Source organism: Python bivittatus, unplaced genomic scaffold (assembly GCF_059951505.1).
Source record: "Python bivittatus isolate LINGU-HERP-01145 unplaced genomic scaffold, Pbiv_v1 ctg000610_np1212, whole genome shotgun sequence".
In the NCBI taxonomy this organism is placed as follows: Eukaryota; Metazoa; Chordata; class Lepidosauria; order Squamata; family Pythonidae; genus Python; species Python bivittatus.
The window spans coordinates 4,599,886-4,625,072 of NW_028277088.1; the positions used below are offsets into that span (position 1 = coordinate 4,599,886).

Consider the following 25,187-nt stretch of genomic DNA (forward strand, 5'->3'; position numbering starts at 1 on the left):
GTTGGAAGGAAGGACTTGAATCAAAACATTGTGCTTGCGTGGAGGAAGAATTAGCTTCTTTTGGTTCGGTGCTGGTGTTCTTACTTAAAGATGGGAGCCCGCACGGTAGCCACATTAAAAAAAAATGGTGGAAGTTTCTGATTTTAGATTGCTGTATATTTGGTTGACCTTTGGCCATATGCAGTAGGGGGTCCTTTTTAGCCATCGATTCTAGCCAGCCTCTAGAAATCTGAGCTTTCAGGTAAAGCAGCATCTCCAGGGATGATGAATCCAGGAACATAAATTTTATGAAATTGACAACTACTCCATACAACCCCTATGGATTGAATTCCAAAGACCCACTCAAATTTTTGAGAGCCCAAAGAGTAATTACTCTCCCCCCGACTTGTATCTCATAAAACTAATTGTAATTGTAAGAAAATCCTAGTGAGTACCCAGAAACATTCCTTTATTAATGTATTTGCTTCAGTTTATATGTTGCTCATTCCCAAAGATTCTGAGCATACGAAAGAGAAGCAATAACTTCCAGGAGTCTGTTCCATGGCTGACAGCTCTTACTGTTAGAAAATTGTTTCTGATGTCCAACTCAGATCTTTTTTGTAATTTAAAGCCAACCTGTCTTCTGGAACAACTCAACAATTCTGCCCCATCTTCTATATGAATTTACACATTGTACATGAACATAGAAGGTCCTGAATATTGAGTTCATAATTTTAGCATTTTACATATGGACATAAATGTTTTGAACTTAGCTTGGAAACCGGTGTGATGTTACATGTTTTTTTAGGCTCAATAAAAATGTAATGATTGTTTTTTTTTCACTAGCTGGAGCTTCTAAGGAATCCTCAAAGATAGTTTCATGTTATAAACAATGTTGAAGGTGAATAGGCAAGCTATTTTTTCCATACCATCAGAACTCAGCAGCAGTGAATGAAAGCAACTCTGTATGTAGTTTAGACTGAATGAAAAAAGATATGCCTCATTAATTTGAAATAAAAGTTATTTTCTGTCATTGTAATCTGTAGTTACTCTGCATGATAGCAAGAAACTCAGCTGTAAAATCATTGTCATTATACTGTCAACTTAGTTTATTTGAATGTATGCTCAAGGTTTTTAATGCTGAAAGTGTATGCATTGTAACTTTCAACTTGAAGTTTGCTTTAAGCCAGTTTTCAAGATGCTGGGCCATTAGAAAATATGAAGTTATTTTACTGTAGTATTTTCTCTTGAGTCCATTTTACTGTTGACATGAAATGACATGAAATCTCATATGCGGTCACTCTTATTATAGGATCACCATCAAATATTTCCACATCTGTATCAGTTTCTGATTATGTCTCCCCTTATCCCCACCCAGGACATTTCCCATGTGCTAACCAGTGTCTTTAAGAACTTATATACTTCAGAGGTGATAGCAGCCGATATGGTGGATAATATGATCAAATCCCGTGGAGGAAAAAATCCCCATCATGAATACTTTGTGGAAGAGTTGCGAAAGGTAAAGTTTCCACTCAGCTCTAGTCAGAAAAACGTATTAGTTGAATGTGGTGATTTAAGCTTGTAGAATGGTCTGCTTTATGGCTGTTCAGAATTGAATTACTTTGGTAACTATAGGATGGATGGATGGATGGATGGATGGATGGATGGATGGATGGATGGATGGATGAGAGAGAGAGAGAGATCCATCCATCCATCCATCCATCCGTCCATAGCCAGTGTGATGTTACATGTTTTTTTAGTAAAAATGTAATGATATATATATCCTACAGTTACCAAAGTAATTCAGTACACACAGACACACAATACACAAATATTATATGTTTATTACTTATATCACATAATTAGAATAAGAGTTATAAACCGCCGTACTAAACCAGAGCAGAAGTTTCTGTCTCCAGCAGGATTCTCCTTTTTCTTCTTTTTTTCTTCTTTTGGATATACTGTAATATAAAAGATTTGTACTTTGATGTCAGATAAACAAATCCATAACTGAATGTGAACCATGCCCATAATAGGTCCGTGCAGAATATAGTCACCGACTGAAGGAGGCAAAGATGCTAGAGAAACACATCATCCAGGCGAGGGCACGGGCCACTGCAGAAGAGGAAAGGCTCTTGAGCTTGTATGAGACCGGAGTTCCAGAAGCCGCCTGTCAAGCTGCATTGCCACCAGGTGAAGGGAATGAACATTTTCCATGTTCCGTTTTATTCTAATATCACTCAAACCAAAGGAAAATGCCCTTTGGTTCACAAGAAAGGCATTAGGAAGGATTTGATTTGACCTTGTTAGTACGGGGGGCATTGATGCCAGGCAGAGGAATCCTGTTTGGTTGGTTCACTATAAAATTTGAAGAATCAGAATTAGGATGAAGAAGCAAAAGAAGCAGTCTTTTTAGCCCTCTGCTCCCACTTTTCACCCCAGGATAATTCCTGTGAAAATTATCTGCCTCCAGAGCTATTGCTCCTTTTTTGGGGGGCGTGAAAATCGATTCCTGGCCTCCGCTTCCCTTCCAAAATATTATCCTCTTCTTCTGTATGTCGCAGTAATGGAAACAGCTTATTTCCAGACACTTACCTCCCTTAAATGCACATGTCCCTAGTGAAATCTACCTTCCGATGGTGTGTGGATGATGCACTTCTCAAGAAGCACCATTTAATCTGTCCTGAAGATTACATCACAGATCCAGTAGTTGTTACCCGCGCTCCGAAAGGTAACTAAAGAGACTGACCTGACTGTCCAAGGACACGGTGTATGGTAATGCCTGAAAGTGTATGAAATTGTTAGTTTTTAAATGCATGTATGGGCAAATGCAATGAAAAATGGTTACCACTTATTGAAGCCATTGTGTAAAAATTTTGTGTGTGTGTGTATGTGTACACACACACACACACACGAAGACTTTATGTATCATTATTGGTAGTGTATTGTTTGCTTGCTTCCCTTCATTTCCTTCCTTCCTTCCTTCCTTCCTTCCTTCCTTCCTTCCTTCCTTCCTTCCTTCCTTCCTTCCTTCCTTCCTTCCTTCCTTCCTTCCTTCCTCCTCCCCCCCTCCCTCCCTCCCTCCCTCCCTTTTCCTTCCTTCCTTCTTCCTTCTTCTTCCTTCTTCTTCCTTCTTCTTCCTTCCTTCCTCCCTCACTCCCTCCCTCGTTCCTTCCTCCCTCCTCCCTCCCTCCTTCCTCCTTCCCTCCCTCCCTCTTTCCTTCCTTCTTCCTTCTTCCTTCTTTCCTCCCTCCCTCTTTCCTTCCTTCTTCCTTCTTCCTTCTTCCTCCTTCCTTCCTTCCTTCCTTCCTTCCTTCCTTCCTTCCTTCCTTCCTTCCTTCCTTCCTTCCTTCCTTCCTTCCTTCCTTCCTTCCTTCCTTCCTTCCTCCTTTTTAGAAAGCAAGCAAGCTTGTCATTTTAAAATCCAAGGAAATTCAGATGATTTACTGCAACCTATGAAAAACATGAATTGGGCTGGTGTAAACTAGATCTAGTTGTATTTCATTTTCTTATCTCCTGCCTTTAATTTCCTTGGTATGCTCCTTTCTTGTGTTCTGCGTAACATGGGTTACCCTGAAAGGGAATAGTACAGTAAGTATACATGTCTGTATGCCCCTTCTGTTTCTAGTGCTGTCTAAACTTACTCCTCTCTCCTTTAAATGCAGATATCTCAGAACCTGGCTATTTGAAAGAAACTCTTGTTCGTATACACCACGTTCCTGATGATTCAGAAATTCTCCAGTTCAAGGAAAGCCCACGCATGAAAAAGCTATGGGCAAGTCTTCCAGATGTATCTTTGTCCAGTTTGACTCTGGAGTCTTCAGATACTGATTTTCTAGATGTAACTATGCCATCATTCTGTAAGGTACGGTCTCTATTTTTATTTTGTTACTGCTTTAACATTGTCTCCTGATCAGTCCCACAGAACAGCCTTGTCATGATGTGATCAGGTTAATCTTTCTCAGGCTCATGATGCCATTTTCTCTTTTTTTAGTAAGTACAACCTTTTCTATTTCTTGTGCCTTTAATCTGTGGGCTCCTTGTGGGGGATTATGGGTGAAACTGAAGGAAATGTCTGGGGTGCCTTAAGGCCCCTTAACTGCATTGCTTGTTCTCCATCAGCAGCTTTGTACCTGTTTTTTAAAAAAAAAGATGTAAATAGCAGTTTTGAAATCTAAAATACTGTATTGTTAAATCCAGCTTCCATGCCTACAAGATGCATATTTATATAATTAGAATAAAATTGGATGGAAAGTGGGATGACAGCTTAATCAGCCTAATTTCCTAGTTGTATCAAATCATTATATTTATAAATTTAATCATTATCATTTTATTTTATCTGTGAGCTGCCTAGAGTCACTTACTGTATATAGTATAGGCTGCATATAAATTTGATTTGTAAATAAATAAATAAAGCCCCTGCTTATCCTGTGGGCTGGGTGCTTAAAAGAGAACAACAGTTTATAGGAGACCCTGATAAATGCATAGTAGAATTTTTACATTTACTGCAGGAGTGTGTAGCTTTTTTAGGCTCAAAAATAGGCCTTTTTGTGTGTGAGGAGTCCAATCCTTCTGATACTAAAACTACACCCAGTCTTTGCTATAATCAATTTGTACTGATTCATGTTAATCCCACTGTCATTCTCAACAACCACTGGATTCCTGGTGCTCACCCTCAAGCAAATATATGCAGGATCATAACTTTCAACAGACTTTGACTGCCCATTTCCTTTTTAAAAAAAATTTCTGACTACTAGTTATATGATTTGTAGAGATATTCTTTCCAAAACAGAAGAGCAGTTGACAAATATAACTTATGTGTCTTGAGCGTAACTAAAAGGAAATGTGAGTGCCTGCTTCAAATGCAGAAAAGATGTTGGAATCCTTGGGGCTCTGGTTTTTTGCTTGCAGACGTTTCATTACCCAACTAGGTAAGCGCACTGAAGATGTTACCTAGTTGGGTAATGAAATATCTGCAAGCAAAAAACTAGCTCAGAGAGCCCCAAGGACTCCACAGTTCAACCCTGAGCTACAGAGATTCTCTCCTACTAGAAAAGATGTTGCATGGAAGAACCTTGTTCCCTCCTGCTCCAGATTGCAAGACATGAAAAAGGGGACTCAAGTTACAGAAAGGCAAATTCTGGTTGAATGTCTGAAAAAAATGTCCTAAAAATAAGAGCACTTGTATATTGGAGAATGAAACTTATGACCCAGAAAGATGATGGGCTCCCCTTTGCTGGATCATGTGTTCAAGCAGGGGCTGGGCAGCCCCTGCTTGTTGGGGAGGCTTTAAATAGGATTCTTGTGCTAAGCAGAAGTTGGGCTAGGTGGATTCAGTGGCTCCTTCAGTTCTAGGATTCTGAAAATCTCAAAGCATGTGTGATCAGTTTCAGTGATACAGAATGAGCCTTGTATAAAAGCCTATCTGAAAGCATGTTTCTCCTTTCATCTATGGTAGAAGAAAGCTAGAGCCTTGCGCAAACCCATCTGGAAAAATGAAATGTCCAGAGCTGACAGGCAGAAGGATCGTGTGTACCTTCAGAGACTGAAAGATCGTCACGATTTCCTGAAAAATCCTCGCTTTTTCTCACCTAATTCACTCCATGGAGGCAGGTCCTTGATTCTGCCTCCAAAGAAGGTGGAGCGGATGGTAGCAGGAAGAAAAACATTTGTGATGGAAAGGTAGTTCTTTATAAATACATACAAATGGTGCTTTCTGTTCTTACACCAGTGATATTTAACATCTATATGCTTTCCCCCCCCCGCCCCCAAATATTCCAAGACATTCTATACCTAAATGTTTATGTTGCTCAGGGAATACAGCCTGCAGGTTGCAAAAAGGGAAGTGGGAACTTGACACAAAGTTGTTGCTTTTGATAGCAACTGTACAGGGCAAGGTAGAGTACATCCTGCCTTCAAAGCCCAGCTTATATAAACTCACTGTCACACGCAATGGTGGGAGCATCACCAGTTGGCACATAGTCTCTGCCTTTTTTTTTAGATTTTTTTTTTATCCCGCCTTTATTATTTTTATAAATAACTCAAGGTGGCAAGCATACCTAATTCTCCTTCCTCCTTCTATTTTCCCCACAACAACCCTGTGATGTGAGTAGGGCTGAGAGAGAGAGACTGGCCCAAAGTCACCCAGCCTTTTAGAAATGAATCGCTTCAAGACGTTAAGCATAGAGGAGTTGTGTAGCTTTTCAGGGTTCAGATTCCAAAACATTCCCAAAGATGTCAAAACCACAACTTTCTTCAGCCAGGCTGCCACTGAAATCTTGGAGTTGCTGCCTCCCATATCTGGAGGTCATTGGGGGTGGGCTAAGTCTGCACCAAAAGATAATCTCTTCCATTTCAGCTAATATAAAAAAGGATTCAACTTCATTAATGTGGCCCCATTCTATGGTTAGATTAATATTGATGCAGGTTCATTAAAGAAAACAGTGACATTCAAGAGCGAGGAAGCATGGCTTTTCTCAGTCCACACCCATCTTCTGAGTGGCACGGGAGAGCAGGACCAAGAGAAAAGTGGGTGGAACCAGGGCCAGAAGTATGTATGACAGGGATTTCAATGTAATGAATTAAATCACATTACTCAACTCATGTGGCTTAACAATTTTCTCCTTCTGTCATGTTAAACATTACCATCTGCATACAGTTTTTGGAGATGGTCTTGGGTCAAATTCAGGCTCTGGGGACAATGCAGTGAAGCACCCCCATGCTCTTCAGATAGGTGTTCAGCACAACCAGTGTTGGCTAACATGCAGCGGTCCTGAGAATTCTCTTGAGTCTCTTTGTAACCATCCTTTTTTTCACTTCAGCAATTCCCAGTCAGTGCCCATCTTTCTATCAAACCCGCCTGCAGTGGTGTTTTCGGATTACAAAGTTGGCCAGGTTTATGAGGTAAGAGCCACCCGGGAGAACTTCTGATATCCACGTTGCCTGCTACTTGCTTTCTTTCAGCACATCTTTCCTTCAGTTCTTAATAAAGTGGTACTTTTCATTTAATAAATCAAACCCACTGACCCTTCTTTAAGAGCTCCTTCAGGGACAGATATATTGTAACGTCACAGTCAACCTTTTTGCAATCAAGGGCCCCACTAATTGTTTTGCAAGTTTGAGGGCCGTGGAGAACGTGTGCAGTAATAACAGTGCCAAAAGTGTTCAGACTCTTTTGGGCAGGAGAGTAGTTGTGCGATTTTAAGGATAAAATTGGCTGTGCTTGGCCTTGCAGAGACTTGACATATCCATTCCCACTTAATTTTGCATCCCCTTCATTCCCCCATTCTTAAAAATCAGCCATTTTGGTGCTGAAAGTTGGCATTGTGCTTTGGGGGTGCTCTCTGGGTCACAAACGGGCTGGGGGGCTGTACTGGCTCTGATCTTTCTTTCTTCGTAGATGACTATAGAGTTACAAAACATGACCTCAACATCCCAACGCATCAGAATTATTCCTCCAGCTACCTCTGCCTTTTCGATTGTTATCGGTGAGTTCTTGCCAGGTGCAGTGATGTCAATTTCTAATGAGATGGTTTTGGCAAAAAGTGGTTTCCATGGATTGCTTCCAGAGGGGAAAAACTTGCTTCGAGGGACACCAGAGAGGCCTTCAGCAGGTGGCAGCACCTGACTATTCTTGGCTGATCTTGAAAAAGCTAAGCAAGGTCAGATCTGGTTAGTTCGTGGATGGGAAAACACCAAGGAATCTCAGGATGATAGACTAGAGCAGACAGTTAAAAGAACCGAAGAATGCAATGCCAAATCACTTAACGCTGTTGCCAGGAAAACGATATGGCTGCACTTGTGGCGTCCTCAAGAGTCAAACTCAACTCAAGGGAAGCTTGTTAGCCTGAAGGGACGGGGGAACTCTTGCTCTTTTAGAACATTGGTTTGTCATTTAGACCAACCTGGAAATGAGTTTGAGAGAAGGTCTGTATTCTTTTCGAAGAGATATTTCCCTCTCTTTTTCCTGGGTGCATTTCTCTCCCCTTCTTTGTTATCCTGCAGAAGTTGGAAGATGGGCAGTAGCCCTAGGTCAGGAGAGGGAAACGGGCACTGCAACGATTCTAGGAATGTTACTTTATTATTGTAGGGTTTCTTAACAGAATCTTGAAAGATTGTCCAAGTTTCTCTATGTCCCATCCTGTCCTAAACAAGATCAAGGCAGGTTTATTTTGAGTTTCTTTCTCATGCTTCCTTCTGTTTTGGGGCTGTGTAATCATTCCTCAGTGGCTCACTCATGCCTCCCCCAACGACACCTCTAAAATCCTTTACACCACGGAAGGGAACTGGTTCCTCCATCTGGTAAAGTGCCTTACACATTGACCTGGTTCACACATAGTCCTAAGCCTTTTTTTTTTTTTTTAATCTGCGCTCAGTCATTACTGACCCTGCAGTGACTGCTTGGACGAGTCCTTGCAGTTTTCAAGGCAAGTGTTTCGGAAGTGGTTTGCCAGAGCCTCCTTCCTAGAGCAGAGCCCAGCTGGCGCGCGCAGGAGGCGGGGTTTCCGTTGCTTCGCGCCCTTTTCGGGCGAGGGCGGTTTTCGCGTTTTACTGGCAACTGCTCCTGACTCCTTTTTGCTAGGCGCCGCCAGCATTTTTCCTCCCACCGGAGTGAGAGTACCCATTTGTCTACTCATGTGAGTTTTCGACCTGTTGGGTTGACAGGAACCGGGGAGGAAACAGGAGCTCACCCTGTTTAACGCGAAGGCTGGACTCGAACCGCTGAAGCGTCAGCCATTTCTGGCCGGCAACTTTCAGCGTCATTAAGCCGCTGCGCCACTGTGTCCCCAAGCCATTTTTAAGCATGGTTTATTAAATAAACCATAGTTGGTTGGATTCAATCACTTGGCTAAATCAAAATCAAATCAGATTGTTTTATCATAATGCAAATGCCAATTCTTCATGGCACTATATTAATTGTGACAGACCCTGCTGGCCTTCAGAAAAGCCATGAAGACCCAGCTTTTTCAGCAAGCTGTGGGTGGGGGTGGGGGGGCAGAGTGATTTGCAACCCTCTTTCATATCTGTTGTTACGGTTATGTTGTCCTCCAACGTGACCTCACTTTCATTGTGCTTCTGTTTTTAGTCTCTGTTTCTTACAAACATATACACATATACTATTTAAAGAGTTCCCAGGATTCTGGCGCCATGTTACAGTCAGCAAGCAACATGTATAATCAGAATTTTCTAAAGAAACTCCTTTCTTTCCAGGGAAATTTCCAGGTGAAGGCGGACTTGTTGCTCCTGGGATGAGTTGCTTCTACATAGTCCAGTTTATTCCTGAATATCTTGCAGATTATGAGGATTATTTACTGGTGGAGTCCCAGGCAGCATATCCACTCCTGGTCCCTTTGCAAGGCAGAAGACCACCTCCTGTTTTAACCCGTGAGCTGACTATGTGACAATCACTGGTGGGAGGATTTTTGTAATGCTTTGCCTTCCAGCTTTTTAAAGGGTTTAGCTTCACTAGCAAATGTATGCACTCCCCTGCTTCCCCACCCAAATAATGAGAGGTCATTTTTATGAGTGGATGATTTCAGGGAAATTCTCCAGATGTCATCAAAACATTCAATATATGAGATTAGACCAAAGCTCCAGCATCTGTTTGTTGTAGTGACCAACCAGATGTTGCTATGCCCTGGGCTTTTACTGTTGTTCCCCAATAAATTATATTAAGTGGCATATTGTCAGTGAGCCTGAAAAAACCGTGCAGCCATCATGAGAAAAAGACATTGATACATCCATCTGCAGTGCGCTGTCTAAGTCTTCTTTTAAAGCCACTGACTGTCAATATACAGTATCTAGTTACAAGGAATTAGTTACAGGTTGGCTCCACTGAAGTAAATGGGTTGTAAGTTAGACACGGCTAACATAACTCTTCTTGATATCAGTGAGTCTGAAACAGCCATAGAAGATTTTCTGTAGAGGCTACTTAGAAGTATTCTCTAAGTATAGATACAGATTAGAAGAATCCACTCAGATAAATGTTTCTGAAGAATGATTGGGCTTCCTAATAAAATGTGCTTGATGTTCGGTCTTCTCTTTTTTTCTCCCTCTCTTTTGATGTTTTACCCTCTTTTTGCTCGTCAAAAATCTAGATTCATCCATATGTTCTACCTCTTTGAGAATCAGGGAAAAAAATTCTTATCACTCTTTCTCTCCACTCCAGAAGGACTCTTAGATTGATTTTTATGAAGGAATCCACACCACAAGTATTCTGAATCAGTTGGTCACAGGCTATTCTAGGTTTTGGAAACCAGTGTTTTCAAAGTAAGGTCAAAGAGGCAGAGATGCCAGGACAAGGCAGATAAGCACAGTTGATTGCCTATCTGGTTAGGGTTTCTCTGGTGGCGCCTTGGTCAGAGGTCTGGAGTGGCATGGAAACATGGATTAAAGCCTGCCTGCACTGTCCACTTTTCATTTGATGCAATTTTTTAGTGATCCCACCTCCACATTATATACTCCGGCATGTTCTGGTTTCCTGTATTCCTCAGTTGTTCTTATCACCTCATTTGTAATCACATTCTGCAGTATATATAAATTAGACGGGTGGTTTGAGAACAGAAAGCTGCAGAGCCTTGTTTCCCCCAAGTCATTTCACTCCGACCCTTCCTAGTTTCAGATTTATGGTTGCAGTTGCTCTTCCAGATTTATTCAGCATTTTCAATGGACTGGAACCTTGTACTCCAAATGCTGCAATTTAAACGATCAGTGCTGCTTCCCCCCACCCCGCCACCAGGTTGGCATTTGCTATTTTTCATGTGTCCTTCTTTCAGTGCCCCACATCTTGGACTGCGGAGCCTGTCTTGTGGGTGGAGTAAAATTTGTACAGTTTGAGTGCAAAAATGAAGGGCTCAGTGTTGGAAGGTTTTGCATTATGCCGAAGGACATGTGGCCACCGCCTAACTTTCGGGTAAGTGTTACAGATCAGGATGCCCCTTCCTTTCCACCAATCCTGTTGAACAAGAACCAAAAGGGGCCACACTTTGGTATTTGGGGTCTCTGAGGGGCCAGAAAGGATGTGGCCAGGGATACGATGAGATCACCAGAATGAGAGGGGTTAGATCAGTGTTTCTCAACCTCGGCAACTTTAAGACCTGTGGACTTCAACTCCCAGAATTCCTCAGCTAGCCTTGCTAGCTGAGGAATTCTGGGAGTTGAAGTCCACATATCTTAAAGTTGCCGAGGTTGAGAAACATTGGGTTAGGTATTTTAGTTTGGTTTTTGGAAGGGTTAGCAAAGACACAAAGCACCTGCTTTTATTCCTTAAAGCCTCTTCAGAGGGAAATATTCCTCTGGTTTTTTTGGATATTGGGTTTTTTTTTCCTCTCTTAAAGTTCCCCAGAACAAAAAAATATGCCAAAAGGGGGAGCTTTCCTTTCTTCACATGCAGGTTACCCCCCACCCCTCTGTCTGGAATATGCAATCATGTTACGGGTTTTGTAGAGTCTTAGGGTTTTTCTGCACTGCAGCGCTAAGCTTCTTGTCTCCTATGTGTAAACGGGATGGAAATGAAGCTGGTTTAAGAAATCTCTTTCTGAATATCGACCCCTTCCTCCTCTGCTTTGGACACAGTGATAGCTAGGTGTTCTGCCCCTGGTTGGTGGATCCCCCTGCTTCTTTAGCCCTCCTGTTCCAGTAAAAAAAGAAAGAAAACACCACACCACACCTGAGTTTTACCACATGGGCTAGACAGGGAAAGTTCAGAACTCTTGCCAAATTCACCTGGTTAAAAAAAAAATGGGCAAGGCAGATCCATCTTTTCTCTGCTCCTCTGTGAACTTATTAAAACATGATGGCCATGAAAGGCAGCAACTAGTGACCAGAAGGGAGGGGGTATGGTATGTAAATGCACAGTAGCAAATCGGAGAGGAGGGGTTCACCTGCCATAAAATAAATCATAGCCCTGCCCGAACTGGCACAAGTGCGAAAACCCGATTTTTGAGGAGGAGCAGAAAAAGACGGGCGGAGGTTGCCTTCCTTGTGGGTTGAATATAGGATGAGTTCCTCCTTTTGAAAAATAGGCAGGGGCCTGTACTTCTCTCCTGGGGCGAGCTGGGAATACGAATCAGCCCTTAAAGGGATTCATTCTGTTCTCTCTATTTGAAGTCTGTTGCCACTCTGGGCTTCGTGGAGCAAGAACCATTTGGGATTCGGCCGGCCATCTTTGAGCTTGCTCCGGGTCAGTCTCTCCCAGTTGAGGTCAGTTGCTGACGGTATAACTCATGCTTCCAGCCTACTTGCAAACTAGATAATGCCATTTTCATTTCATTTTCATTTTGGTTATTCTAAAGCAGGATCCAGCCGACAGCCCATTCATTTGACTGGGGCATTTATATTAAGTTTGGCTGCTTGTGAAGTCCTGGGCAGATTGATGTAGAACTGTACTGTGTGGTTATAGGGAGTGTGCTTTTTTCACAATTGGTTTTCACAACTGAAAGATAAGAAAAGATTCACAGCGTGATCTTCTCAGCTCTTTTAAGTATCGTACTTTGATTTAAAGGTGATATGCAGATCTGATGAATAAAAAAATAAATAAAGGAAGAAAAAAGAAAAATGCCCCTTTCTTCTTTTCCATACTAGAAGTTGTTTTGCTACACTTATCTCTGACTTTTCTATGATGTTAGAAGCTTACTAACAGGAAGAAAATGGCTTAAAGCTTTTGGGCTCAATGGGGTAAGGAGGAGGAAGAGGAGGAAATAGAGGTAGTCCTCAGTTAACGACCATTCATTCAGCGACCATTGAAGTTACGACAACATTGAATGAGGAGACTTAACAATGAGTCCTCAAAGTTGTGGCCATCACAACATCCCTACAGTCATATGATCATGATTTGGGTGCTTGGCAACCAGCTCTCAATTATGACAATCACAGTGTCCTGCAGTCACATGATTGCCATTTGCAACCTTCATTGCTAGCTTCTGACAAGCAAAGTCATTGGGTAAGCCAGCAGGAGGTTGCAAATGGCGATCACATGATGTCACGTTTAATGATCATGCAGGATCACTTAACAACCACAACCAGAAGTGTCGGAACTGCCATTGTAAGTCAGTGTGATCACATGAGAGCGTGTTTTACGACCATGTCGCTTAGCAACCGAATTGCTGGTCCCAGTTATTGTCGTTAACCAAAGACTACCTGCATACGAAGTTAATCTTCTTGATAGCCAACCCTAAAGCATTAGACTGATAATCTGGAAATGTCTGTTCTGGGAGTAAGATTTGAAAGGAGAAATGGTGGTTTCCTAAGGACTGTGTTGCAGCCGAATGCAGTGAGAGCTACAGATCACTAACTGGGATTCTCAGAGAATTGCCACACTTCGGTTCTCTGCATCCTGAGGGAAATTCATGATGACATTTACCAGTTTTAGTTTGTTACCACTTTAAATTTTTCTTAACGGTTGTTGGTGTTTTGACGATGCGGAAATGTTCACTTGCAGGTGGTGTTCATGCCCATTTCTTCTGAAGTCCTGTCAGTGACTTACGTTATTGTTTGTGACAACTGCCATATCAACGAGATTATTGTGACAGGTGTGCCACTAACATCTCTATGGTTTTTACAGTAAACCTAAAACGCCTGGGGTTTGGGCTAGGGGCTGGGCATCGCTAATAGGATCCTTATCATGTTTGCAGTTGGAGTGCTGCAGATGCAAATTAACGGAGTCACAGGCCAAGCTCAGTAGATTCTTAGAGACCTCATGCTTTGAATGTTGCATTAGAGAACCAGGGTGATGCAGTGGTGAAGGTGCTGGATTAGAAGCAGGAGACCCGGGTTCAAATCCCCTCTCGGCCACACAGGCTTCCTGGGGGACTTTGGGCTAGTCCCTTCCTCTCAGCACAAGAGGCAGGGTCATTGGAAAGATACTGGACTAGGAGCAGGGAGACCCAGGTTCTAGTCTTCCCATGGCCACCGAAGCTTCCTAGGGGATTCTGGGCCAGTCCCTCCTTCTCAGCAAGTTTTCAGAGGGTAGCTCCAAGAAACATCACGGCCTTTGGATGGTTCATCTCAATTTGAGAAGCCAGCAGTGGGCTAAACCAGCCAATAACTGATAGCTTGGTGTGAGTGAATGTTAAGAAAAACTTCCTAATGGTAATTGTAGGCTGAAAGTGAGACCAGTGACCTGGTGAGGTGATGATGTGTTCAGGCAGAAACTAGCCTTATTTATTTATTTATTTATATTATATTATATTATATTATATTATATTATATTATATTATATTATATACTGTATATAGTGTTATATATATTATATTATGTAGATATGTAATATATATTATATATATAATATATTAAATAATATATATATTTATATATATATAATATATATTTGATATATATATAATATATTAAATAATATTATATATATACTATAAAAGGAATAATTTAATTTGAACTCCTGCAGTCAGGAACTCCCCCCCTCCGCTCCCCAATCGTTGGACGTGGTGGCCTCAGTAGCCCCTTTCAACTCTAGGATTCTGTGATAAATTGCACAGTAAGCTCATAATCTCTGCGCTGGATCTTTGCTGCAAGATCAAAAAAAACATTTGTGTTCCGTCCATTTGCAGGACTTGGGCAGCTGATAGCTTTGAAACTTTTATCTGTTTCTGGTGGAGAAAGCAATCCAATGCCCGGCGAGCTGATAGACGTGACATCGCAGCATCTCGTACGCTTCGACTCACTGAATCCCTATTCTATAGCAGAGAAAACCCTGGTTCTGAGAAATACAACGTATGTACAATGCTCATATTGCAGAGCAGGAACGGGGAGATTTTTAGACTGTGCAGCAAATGAGACGTGGTGGGGGACCAGACTCAGTTGCATTTAGCTCCCTGTTGAGATGAGTGAGATTTAAATCATGACTAACTTCCAATAAATCACACTGACTTTAGCGGGAGTGAGATGCTGCTAGCTTTGTGGGGGCACAGTTCTCTTTGTAGGTAGAATTGTACGTATGCTTGTGGTTGCTGTGGATCAGGATGAGTCATACAGTATGTTATACACATGCATACAATCTCATGTCCGTATAAGCAGAAATATTAGCATCTTGGGCAGAGCTGTGGGGTACTTACGGTAGGTTTCTACACAGTTCTAAGTCACCGCGGGGAACTTAGTTCATGAACCCCATCAAAAATGAAGCTTGAAACATTTGCCCATCTTGCTCATGACTTTTATTAATGTGTGAAACCACGCAAAACGCGACAGTACTGACATTTAGTTTGACCCAGTAAAATCCTTTACAGTCAAACCACTTATTTTCATACCGAGGAATGAGAAGCCATGAGGTTGAGAGTGATGCACACCACTGCTTTAGCCCCAAGATTGCAGTCAGACATTCAGTAGCCCTGTTTGCATCATACACAACATAGCCCGGGAGTTAACTGGCAGCCTCCCTTTGGGTGCCAATGGCTCTGGGAGCAGCCGGCCACACTGAGTGAAAAAAATTAAAAACTGGAGACTAGAGTCCCTGCCCACCTACTTTCTCCAGGAAGGACATGGTATCCCATCATCCCTTGCTCCGGAAGAATACTGGCAAGGCTTCATTATCATTAGCCCCTTTCCTGCTGACCAGATGGGCAGCGTTAAGTGTGGCTTGGTAGCCAGTCAGTGTTTGGCAGGTATGTCCTGTCCTGCCAGGCCTCACCAGTGAGTTTTATAATAATAGAAAGGCTTGTTTTCCAGTCTCCCCAGCTCTTTGTCTGGAAGGATTAGATAGGCAAAAGGGGTTAATTGCCTGGATTTAGGCATTCCTATATGACAGCTGCATGGATGGAGTTAGTTTACTCCAATGTGTGAGTGGGTCTCCTCCATTTAACCCCTTGAGGATGAATTGACTGGATAGATCAATTTCTTCTTGTTATTTATTTATTTATTTATTTATTTATATTTATTTATTTATTATTAAATTTGTATGCCTCCCATCTCCCCCCAACGGGTGACCCATAACAGAGTCGCCTTTCCACTGACTTTGGTCATTATGTTGTGTGAACAAGGCCAACGTGGAGCCCCTTGGACGTCCTAGACCAGTGCTTCTCAACCTTGGCAGCTTGAAGACGTGTGGACTTCAATTCCTAGAATCCCCCAGCCAGCTTTGCTGGCTGGGGAATTCTGGGAGTTGAAGTCCACACGTCTTCAAGCTGCCAAGGTTGAGAAGCACTGTCCTAGACCAAGCTTCTCCTTTGCAGCTGAGCAGTTCTGCTTCTCAGAGAGAAGCTAGGTCTAAGAATGGTTTATAAGCAAAGAACACAGGAAGCACAAAGAAACTCTAATTTGGGGCATATCAGGGTGGGGTTCAGTACAGACTCTGTGGCTTGATTCCTATAAAGAATAGAGAGCTTCCTGTCTACCCTCTGGTTGACTGAGTATGGCCCAGACGATTAAGTTTGACAGAGTCCAGATTTCCATGAGGCAAACCGACAGACGTTCTCAGAACAAAAGAGCCCATGGGAACCATCCCATAATGCTCTAACTGATTGCTCTATCTGGACATGGGAAGGCTGCTCCGAGGCTCTAGTCTTGTGGGTTGATTGACTAGGGTGTGTTGGGATGGCATTTGCTGGCAGTTGCCGCTGTTGTATTGATTAATTAATCGCATTGCACCCACTGCAACTGCAAGGCTCTAGGTGGTTGATGGTAATAAAGATAAGGAAAAACTAAAATAAAATATCCACGCTAAAATGAAAATCAGTTACATAATCATCAAACCATAGTTGCAGGCATTCAGTGTAGGCATCATCCTTCGTTGTAGGTCTTCAGGACAACTCCATTGTCAGTAGATTTCCAAAAGCCAAAATGCTGGGGGCCTGTGCTTGCTTGTGGCAGGAGGCTCTCCCATAGTGTAGGTTCTGCCACAGAAAAGCAACACCCACAGGCCTTCAAGCTATGTGTCTCGTGGAAATGGGGGATCACCAGCAGTTTCTCTCTGGACATATAGATTGAACAGGTCAGTTCCAGCTGGAGGAGGCAGTCCTGGACATACCTTGATAATAACCATCATCTTGAATTGCTTTGGAAACTAACCAGAAGCCAATGTTTTCCTACTTGTGTGAGAATCATTTCTGTTGATTAAATTACCCTGAAGAACACACAGGTCGTGAGCATCTGGAATAGTAAATGTGGCTAACTTAGCACACTCTCATCAGAATTTCTCCTCTTCTAGTCCCCCTGAGTCCCTTGCCCAGGCAGGCTTTTCCAGAAGAAAAGTAAGATGCTAGGTGGGCAGTTCAAAGAAAGATACACATGTAATTGCCATCATGGTGAACTTCTGAGTAACAGGTTACTGTTTTAAAAGTAATCAAGGAGTGTCTATAACCAGAAAGCACAGCTGGGCATGTGTCCAGCCACCATGCAGAAAAGATCAATGTTACCATCCCTCTGGGTACATAATGCTGTCAGATACTGCATTACTTGAATTATTGGACAATCTGATTAGTTGATAACTATCTTCTAAAGCCTCAGGCCAAGATTTTTCCTGGCCTTAGTGCTTGCAGTCTGGAGCCTGAGGCCTTCCACATCTAGAACATGAGCTTGTTGCTGTCCCTCTTACCCGTATTCCAAAGTGGATGAATCATAGCTTGGTGACAGAGTTTTGGAAGAAACCATAGCTCAGTGGCAGAGCATGTATTCTGCACGTGAAAGGCCCCAGAATCAATGCTTGGCAAATCCAGTCGAAAGGCACTGGTAGCAGGTGAGGACCAAGTCCTCTGCCTCACCTGTTGCAGAGTGGGCAGTGTCAAGCTGGGCAGATCAACTTGTGGGCCTGGAATGCAGCTTCCTGGATTCCTCTGAGGAGCAGAGCCGGGGCATTAGATGGCCTGCAGGTAGCTATCCTGGTCCCACAGCCCCATCGTTACGGGAGCCATATGGATGGCTAAATGGTTTTTAACAGTCAAATGCATGGTCCAGGGTACCTCGCTTATGGGCAGAGGCTCCTTATCTGGGGATTGTGTACATCTCTTTCATTCATAGGGGTTTTCTGTTTTCAATGAAGCAGATCCTCTCTCCTATTTGACACTGAATCCAAGGTGGTTTGGAACTCCAGGAATAAAGCCTCACGGGGACAAGCTGTTTCTTTGCCTTTATCATGTTCAGATGCATCAGTGACTAGTTGTCTAACTTAAAATGCTCCTTGATAACTTTAAAAGTTATCTTTTTAACTTTTTAACTTGATAACCAAGACACTCCTTGATAACTTTAAAAGTTATCAAGGAGTGCCTATAGCCAGAAAGCACAGTTGGGCATGTGTTTTCTTCCATTTCTTACCTTACATGCTTGCAAAGAAATAACAGTTGTCAACATATTCCTTTCTTATTGTCTTTGTACAGCCATGTAGAGCTTCCTTTCTTCTGGCAGATAATGAAGCCCAACTTGCAGCCACTAACACTGGAAGGAAAAATGGACATTACAAAGATAAAGTACAACCTGGATACAGAGACAGCTTTCTCTATCATTCCTAATGCGGGGACTCTGCAGCCCCATTCTGATCATCCGTTCACCCTCTGTTTCTGTCCGAAACAGGTACCGGCTCCTCCCAGCCCTTTTTAAAAGACCACGCACCAACGTTTTGCAAAGTGGTTGAATGAACTTGAATTAAAATGCAAAACATGTGTACATATACAGATGATCATTCTGTTCCAAGCAGTCTCCACATCCTCTTTCCTTATGCTTGTCTTTTATTCATTCTGCTGGAAGGCTTCATTTGTCTGCTAATACTTTTGCATAACGAACCCGTCCAAGAGCCAGGTCCTTTCAGGAACACTTCCAGTTAAGCCTGGCATGGCGGTTCAATTTCAAGGCTTCACACTCTCTAGGTCCAGCACTCTATCAGCCCATTTTAAAAAAGGGGGGGAAAAGTGATTACAGAAGCCGGTGTTCTAGTCTCCCTCACAGCCAAAACAGGCCGGAGGGGTGGGCAAAGAGGTCAGGGAGCAGACTGAAGGAAATAGAGCAGAAACAGCAGAAGTCACAAGATTGCTGGCACAGAGCGTGTCATTTCAGGCCACCTCCCTGAGGCACATCGGTGCACCCTACATGGCCTGCACACAATGTGGTGAGGCAGGATATTAGGGAAAACACCGGTGGAACTACCGGTGGAAGCATGTGGATAGGTGCTCAAGGAATGATTAATGGGTGCTGTGTGGATTTACCCCCAGTCTTAAATCACAGCTTCAGAAATACTTCAACCATAATAAACATTTACTGCTCTGTCTCTTTGATGAGTACCATCAAAGCAAGCAATACATTATTTTGAAAGTTCTTTTTGTATATAAATTATCCACAATCTTTTCCCCCTTACAGCTAAAGAAGTATCATAGTGTGCTTCACATAGTGCTGGAGGATATCCCAGAATTACCTTGGTAAGTTTTCATGATGGACATATGATCTGGAACGTTGGAGGGATGAATATCCCTTTTGATGTTCCTGACAGATGGGACTAGTCTTCAGGCTGCATGTGTGTCCCAGAATGCCGGCTAGATGGATCCTTGTGCTTGGGGCAACAACGATTTTCATATGTTCATTAGCCCAACTTCCCTAGTCAAATCAGCATCTCATAATTAAAATAAAAATGAAATAAAACCTATGCCATATTCTGACTACAGAACTTCACATTCATCTAGCTTGATACTTAAAACTGGTCAGAGGCTTGTTAATTAATCCATTTTCTGCACTCTTGGAGGACAGAGCCTCTGCATGTAAAGGAGAGAAAAAGGACCTTCTTAGCATGTTCTGTTCTCCTTCCTGCCTTTCCTTGAGCAGCTAGCCCCTTATTGTGACCCCTGAGAGCGAGACCAAGAATATGTCTTGCAGTTTAGTCCTGTTGTGTCTGCTTGGAAGACACTCCTAAAATGTTTAGTGGGGTTTATTCCCAATCAGGAATGCAAAGCTTAAGAAACAAGCATTTTTCTTGGGCAGTAGAAGAGAGGATGAGGCCAATCTGGATAGTAAACGTGTGGATTCTCGGCCTTTGAACTGGCTGTCTGCAAATATAATGGGGAAAGTGATCAGTATGATTCTATGTTGGCCAGGTTTAATTTGTTGTTTGAAAAGAGCCCCTTTTACATATCTGTTGTAATACATGTACATATTTTGCATGTTTCCTTTCTTTTTTATTTATTTTTGTTTGGGTACCTGTACATAGTTTTGTATTTTGTTGAAAGTTTTCTTTTTCTTTTTTCCCTCTCTTTCCTTTTTGGTATATTAGAGCAATAAAAATACATGGAAAAAGATCATATTTGGGGTGCAGTATTTTAGAGGTTGCTAGTGTTATCAGTGAAAAAACAATGCAAGTCCATTTTCTATGAAAGGAAAAATGCACTGGTGATGCTTCCTTATGCATACACTGCAAAGAGCAATTTTAAGCCTATTCTTTACACAGTGTTGAAAATTTTCAGCAATATGAAAATGGAGAAGGGCGAAAGGAAGATGTGATTACCCTAGAAATCGACACTAAAGGTCCCACAAAACCATTTCAGCTCCTGTTGGAACCCCGTGCTATTATCATTCCAGGAGAAAACTACATTGGCGTGAATGTTAGGAGGACATTTAAGGTACATTTTCTTCTGCCTCCACGTTCAGTGCAGTTTGGGGATTGAGTGTATTTCTTAATCCGTAAAAGAATGAGATCTATTTATTATATCATTCTGGAAAGCACATTTCAAGCCTTTATGCTTGGGAAGATAATTTGACAATAGCCCAAGTTTGTTTGTTTTTTCCTTCTGTACTTCTCATGCACTTTAAAATCTTATGTCAATCTAAACTTTAAATTCATGCTATCAAATTAAATTCTGGAGATCTAACACTAGTTCTCATGGGTTAAACAGACACAAAGATTTCTTGGTTGCAAGATTTATTGCATCACACCCAAGAACAGCTTTTTGAATAGTTACTATTCTCTATAGGTAATTTATTGCTGTTTGCGTCTTCTGCATTCATATCCTTCTGACCTCTCCTTTAACTGCTCTTTCCAGTCACTGGCATCTGCATAAGCTTATCTGAGGATAATACTCCATATCTAATGTAGTGGAGGGTAGACCACAATAGCTTATGCAAAATATTTATTTTGTTATTGCAACAGACAGTCATGGCTGTCTTGTGGGAAAATATGATGCAGCACTAGTTTTGCACATTTCAGTCAAATGAAATGAGGACTTTTATCCTGTATAATGGCATTAACTGCTCCTTCATTTTTGAAATTGTAGATGCATAATAACAGCAGCTCTGCTGTCACATTTAGATGGGAGAAAATCTTTGACTGCGACATAGTGGAAGTTGAACCTTCCACTGGAAAGTTAGGTAAAAGATCTTTTTATTGTTGGCTCTAGTCTTCTCTTATTACATTAAGTACTGGACCACTGTAAGAAAAAAAATGGTCAAGGGTCATTTGGGGGTACTGATTTTGGTTTTGGGAAAATAGTTGGTTTTTTTAAAAAAAATATATATATATATTTTTCCAGATAAGAGTAACAGACTTGTCTTTTCTAGGTGCAGAAGGATGTCGTGAGTTTGAGTTTGGGATTACAGGAGGGAAACCTGGTCATTCCTGTCACAATCTAGAGTGTAAAATCACTCACTCTGAGGAGCCTGTCATTTTGCACATTGAGGCTGACTTTAAGGTAGGAATGTCTCCACCAGGCTTCCCCTCTCGGGTGAATTTTCACAAAATTCTGAGAGTGGTAGTCATGCTTATTGCGGGGGAAGGGAATGGATTATATAGCTGTATGCATTTGTAAGGGCACCTGATTTAAATATATGAAATGCCTTATTTTTGTACTGGTACTTAGTGGAATGGAGCTGTGGCACTTCATTGTAAAGGGAAAAAAGTGAGGAAACAGAAACGAGAGAGGCTGCCATTCCTGTGCTATTCTTCAAGCTTGTTAACATCTGGCTATTTCAGAAGACCTTCCGAGAACTATTATGGTTCTCTTTGGTCCTGATAGATGATTGAGTTGATGTCAGTGGATAGTGTTTGGGACAGATCATCCTGGAGAAAATCTATCTACTGCATGTGGTCACTAAGAGTTGACAACAATTTGATGGTACATAATCAGTCAACGTGTTTTAGGATATTTGTGCTGGTATTGTATTTTTAAAGTTTGTTTTTACTTTTACCTTTATTTACGTTGGTATTGTATTACTATTGGTCTTCCTGCACATAGCTTAGAGCCTTTTAGATTAAATTCGGAATTCAAAAAGCATGTGCCCATTCCGTTCCACAATATTCCAGAGTAGATTGTGTTGTCTTAAAAGGATTCCACAGTCCTCTCCAAGAATATGTGCTGGTGGGCATCTCTGGCCACCCCCCAAGACCTATGGCATGCCAAGAAATGGAGAGTAGGGTAAAACTCTGGGACAGAGTTGTCCACAGGGCATGGTCCAAAAAATGCAAGATGGTGGTGATGCACATAAAAAATGGGCAGAGCTTTGATTGTACCATGGTGGCCACCATCTTGACTTTTTTGACCACACCCTGCAGATAGCTCTGGGATAAAGCACATACTTCACATGCAGAAAGCCCCGGGTTCAGTTCTTGGAATCTGCAGAAATGGTTGGGAAAGATTTCTGGTTTTGGACGGCAATGTAGCTGTTTGAGGGATAGTCCATGGTTGGGTCTTTTTGTCAGATCCAAACTCCCTGTTTTGGCATAATTTTTCCTAGGGGCCGACTCTTTCCGTTGACGTGCAGTCCATCGATATGGGTCTAATTAAACTGGGAGAAAAAGTGCGGTGCGCTTTGGAAATAGAAAACTTAAGTCAGCTGCCAGGAAGATGGAAAATGCAGGAAAGTCCTGCATGCACAGCGGAAAGGGGTGAGGAGGTATGTTTCATCTCAGCTCTCCAAATCTGCCACAGATGTCAGATCACAGCCAGGAGATTCCCCATTACCTTTGCCTTCCTCCACGTCATTCAGATACCCTGTGGCTGAACGTGATTTAAGTGGGAAGCTCTCTAATGCAGAACATTAGTCAAGTCTTCCTCAACCTGATTTTCTGAATGCTTTGAACCACAAGTCCCATCATTCCCCAACCAGCCTGGAGGGCTCCAGATTACACAAGCACTCAATTTTCTTTCTACAGGCTTCTGCATTCACAATTCAGCCTCCTGGTGGGGAATTGTGTCCTCTGGACAAATGCTGTGTATCAGTTTTGTTTACATCATATACATGTCATCGTCTCCAAACCATATTAGAGATGGAAGTAGAAAATGGAGTTGGAAGGTAAGGATGTTCAAAGGAACAGAACATCTGGTCTGGGAATTATGTTTTCATACCAAATACGGTTGATCAGAATCTTCAAGCTGAGTTGGAGGATGTACGGTGCAAGCTAGCTGCCACATTGAAGGTGTGATAATAAAAAAGGGTTCTATTTATTAAATGTATATGCTTCTGGTTATATCAGATACAGGAATTGTATTACACATTTTATTTTATTTTATTTTATTTATGGGCTGCCTGACTCCCAAATGATTCTGGGTGGCTTACAACCAAAAACCAACTTATTAAAGGAAAAAAAAAATACAAAAGAGCAGAAGAGCAAAGTACAAAAAACAAAAACAAAACTATTTATTTATTTATTTTGCCTTTATTCCTAACTTGCTAGGGTTTTAACTTGTTAGGGCATTTGGTTTGGCATTCATTGGCCGAGCTGCTGCGATGTCCCAAAAATCTTTAGGCCTATTCTCCCCATTGAATGAAATAGATTGTCCACAGCAAAAGTTCCCTTGAGCTAGAGAGTCTCCCACCAGCCATTTGGGCAGGAGGAACTCTGTGAATAGGATGAGGAGTGGAAAACGGGAGAGGACACAGAGGAAAGAGGGTTGAAGAAGAAAGCAGGCTAAATGCTGAATTGGTAAGCGGGAATTTGAGAGGAGGTTAGATGGGGGGGGGAAGGGGCAGAAGAAGCAACAGAAGAATGAAAGGGGGATTATATATCCCTGGGCAGAATGTACCCCTTTCCAGAAGCCTTTGGTTTGTCCTTGTCCTACCAGCAAAGGCTGGCAGACCAGCATGGATGGTGATGGAACATCTCTCTCTCTCTCTCTCTCTCTTTCCAGCCACATCCCTGTTTCAGTGGAAGTGCAGGTGCCCCACGTGTGTCTGCTGTCAAGCCACTTGCACTTTGAGCTTTCCATTGGGATTCCCACAGAAGCAACAGTCCACCTTTCTAACCAGACGCTGCTCCCTACACACTTCAAATGGGGAGAGGTGAGTGGGGGGGTTTGTGGTGTTCTCAACTCATCCCAAGGATCCTTGGACTCCTGTTAAATGATCCACCACCCTGGTTGGCTTGACAGCTTCTTGGAAGCCAGGCGTCTTCCTGTGTGCTGAGCATCTCTCCAGAAAGTGGTGTTTTGGGCCCAAATGAGAAGAAGGAGTTCTGTGTCGTGATAACGTATAATGATAAGGTTAGTTTACTTGGAACTACTTGTCTCTCAACGTGCAGAGGTGTGTTATGGTTGCTGTTTAGTTCTTTGCCAGCCAACTCACTTCTTCATCCTGATTTTATGTGCTGCACCTGTCTCTGTTTTTAACTTCTTTTTGTATTTTATTGTCATTGATTACTTTTTTACAGGGCTGATAGAGTGTTAGATGTTGCAAATGAGGTGGGAGGTTGGATAGAAATACATTTATTAATAAGCATCCTCCATCTTTGTGGTAAAATTGCTTTTAAAATTGTGCCCTTCATCATATTAGAGCTACCAACAAGGGTGAGAAAGGACTGTTGAAATCATGGCTTGTGGGTGGCGGTCTGTTGACATCTGAAGGCCCACTCAAGAAACACAGTAGACTCTGCTGAGCTAGATAAAACTATCTAAAAACTCCCCCCAATTTTATTTTGTATTTTTCAGGATATTGTTAACTACAGTTTTAAAAAATTAATTGAAATGGATTGATTGATGGATTAGATTTATATCCCACCTTTTGTACAGGAGCTTAAGATGGTGTATGCAGTGTTCGCTCTTCTCATTAGTCCCCACAACAACAGCCTTGTGAAGTAGGTCGGGCTGAGAGAGAGTGACCCAGAGAAACTAAGTCTTCCCAGTGGCAGTCCAACACCTTCACCATTGCACCATGCTGGCATGCTGCAAAGCAAAATGCCAGCCTCAGATATGGTCTTTATGTTAAAAAATGCTTCTGAGTTCCAGAGGCGTTCTTAGAAGATTAAAATGGCAAACTATTACAGTCCAGGGCACTGTTTGGGAGGGTGCATATCTTCC

General features: G+C 42.2%; 1 protein-coding gene across 1 annotated transcript in view; it reads left to right on the plus strand.

The window, feature by feature from the left end:
* The window catches only part of DLEC1 (DLEC1 cilia and flagella associated protein), a 42,000-nt gene that overhangs the window by 1,964 nt on the left and 14,849 nt on the right, over positions 1 to 25,187 (plus strand). The window contains exons 2-22 of the mRNA XM_088150899.1: positions 1,358 to 1,498; positions 2,016 to 2,172; positions 2,600 to 2,710; positions 3,645 to 3,844; positions 5,438 to 5,661; positions 6,801 to 6,882; positions 7,379 to 7,466; positions 9,190 to 9,363; positions 10,755 to 10,891; positions 12,088 to 12,180; positions 13,418 to 13,508; positions 14,544 to 14,706; positions 18,300 to 18,492; positions 19,273 to 19,331; positions 20,351 to 20,522; positions 21,174 to 21,267; positions 21,457 to 21,587; positions 22,630 to 22,788; positions 23,048 to 23,187; positions 24,024 to 24,174; positions 24,264 to 24,374. Of these exons, the coding sequence (XP_088007025.1) occupies positions 1,358 to 1,498; positions 2,016 to 2,172; positions 2,600 to 2,710; positions 3,645 to 3,844; positions 5,438 to 5,661; positions 6,801 to 6,882; positions 7,379 to 7,466; positions 9,190 to 9,363; positions 10,755 to 10,891; positions 12,088 to 12,180; positions 13,418 to 13,508; positions 14,544 to 14,706; positions 18,300 to 18,492; positions 19,273 to 19,331; positions 20,351 to 20,522; positions 21,174 to 21,267; positions 21,457 to 21,587; positions 22,630 to 22,788; positions 23,048 to 23,187; positions 24,024 to 24,174; positions 24,264 to 24,374 (2,871 nt within the window). The remainder of the gene's footprint in view (positions 1 to 1,357; positions 1,499 to 2,015; positions 2,173 to 2,599; positions 2,711 to 3,644; positions 3,845 to 5,437; positions 5,662 to 6,800; positions 6,883 to 7,378; positions 7,467 to 9,189; positions 9,364 to 10,754; positions 10,892 to 12,087; positions 12,181 to 13,417; positions 13,509 to 14,543; positions 14,707 to 18,299; positions 18,493 to 19,272; positions 19,332 to 20,350; positions 20,523 to 21,173; positions 21,268 to 21,456; positions 21,588 to 22,629; positions 22,789 to 23,047; positions 23,188 to 24,023; positions 24,175 to 24,263; positions 24,375 to 25,187) is intronic.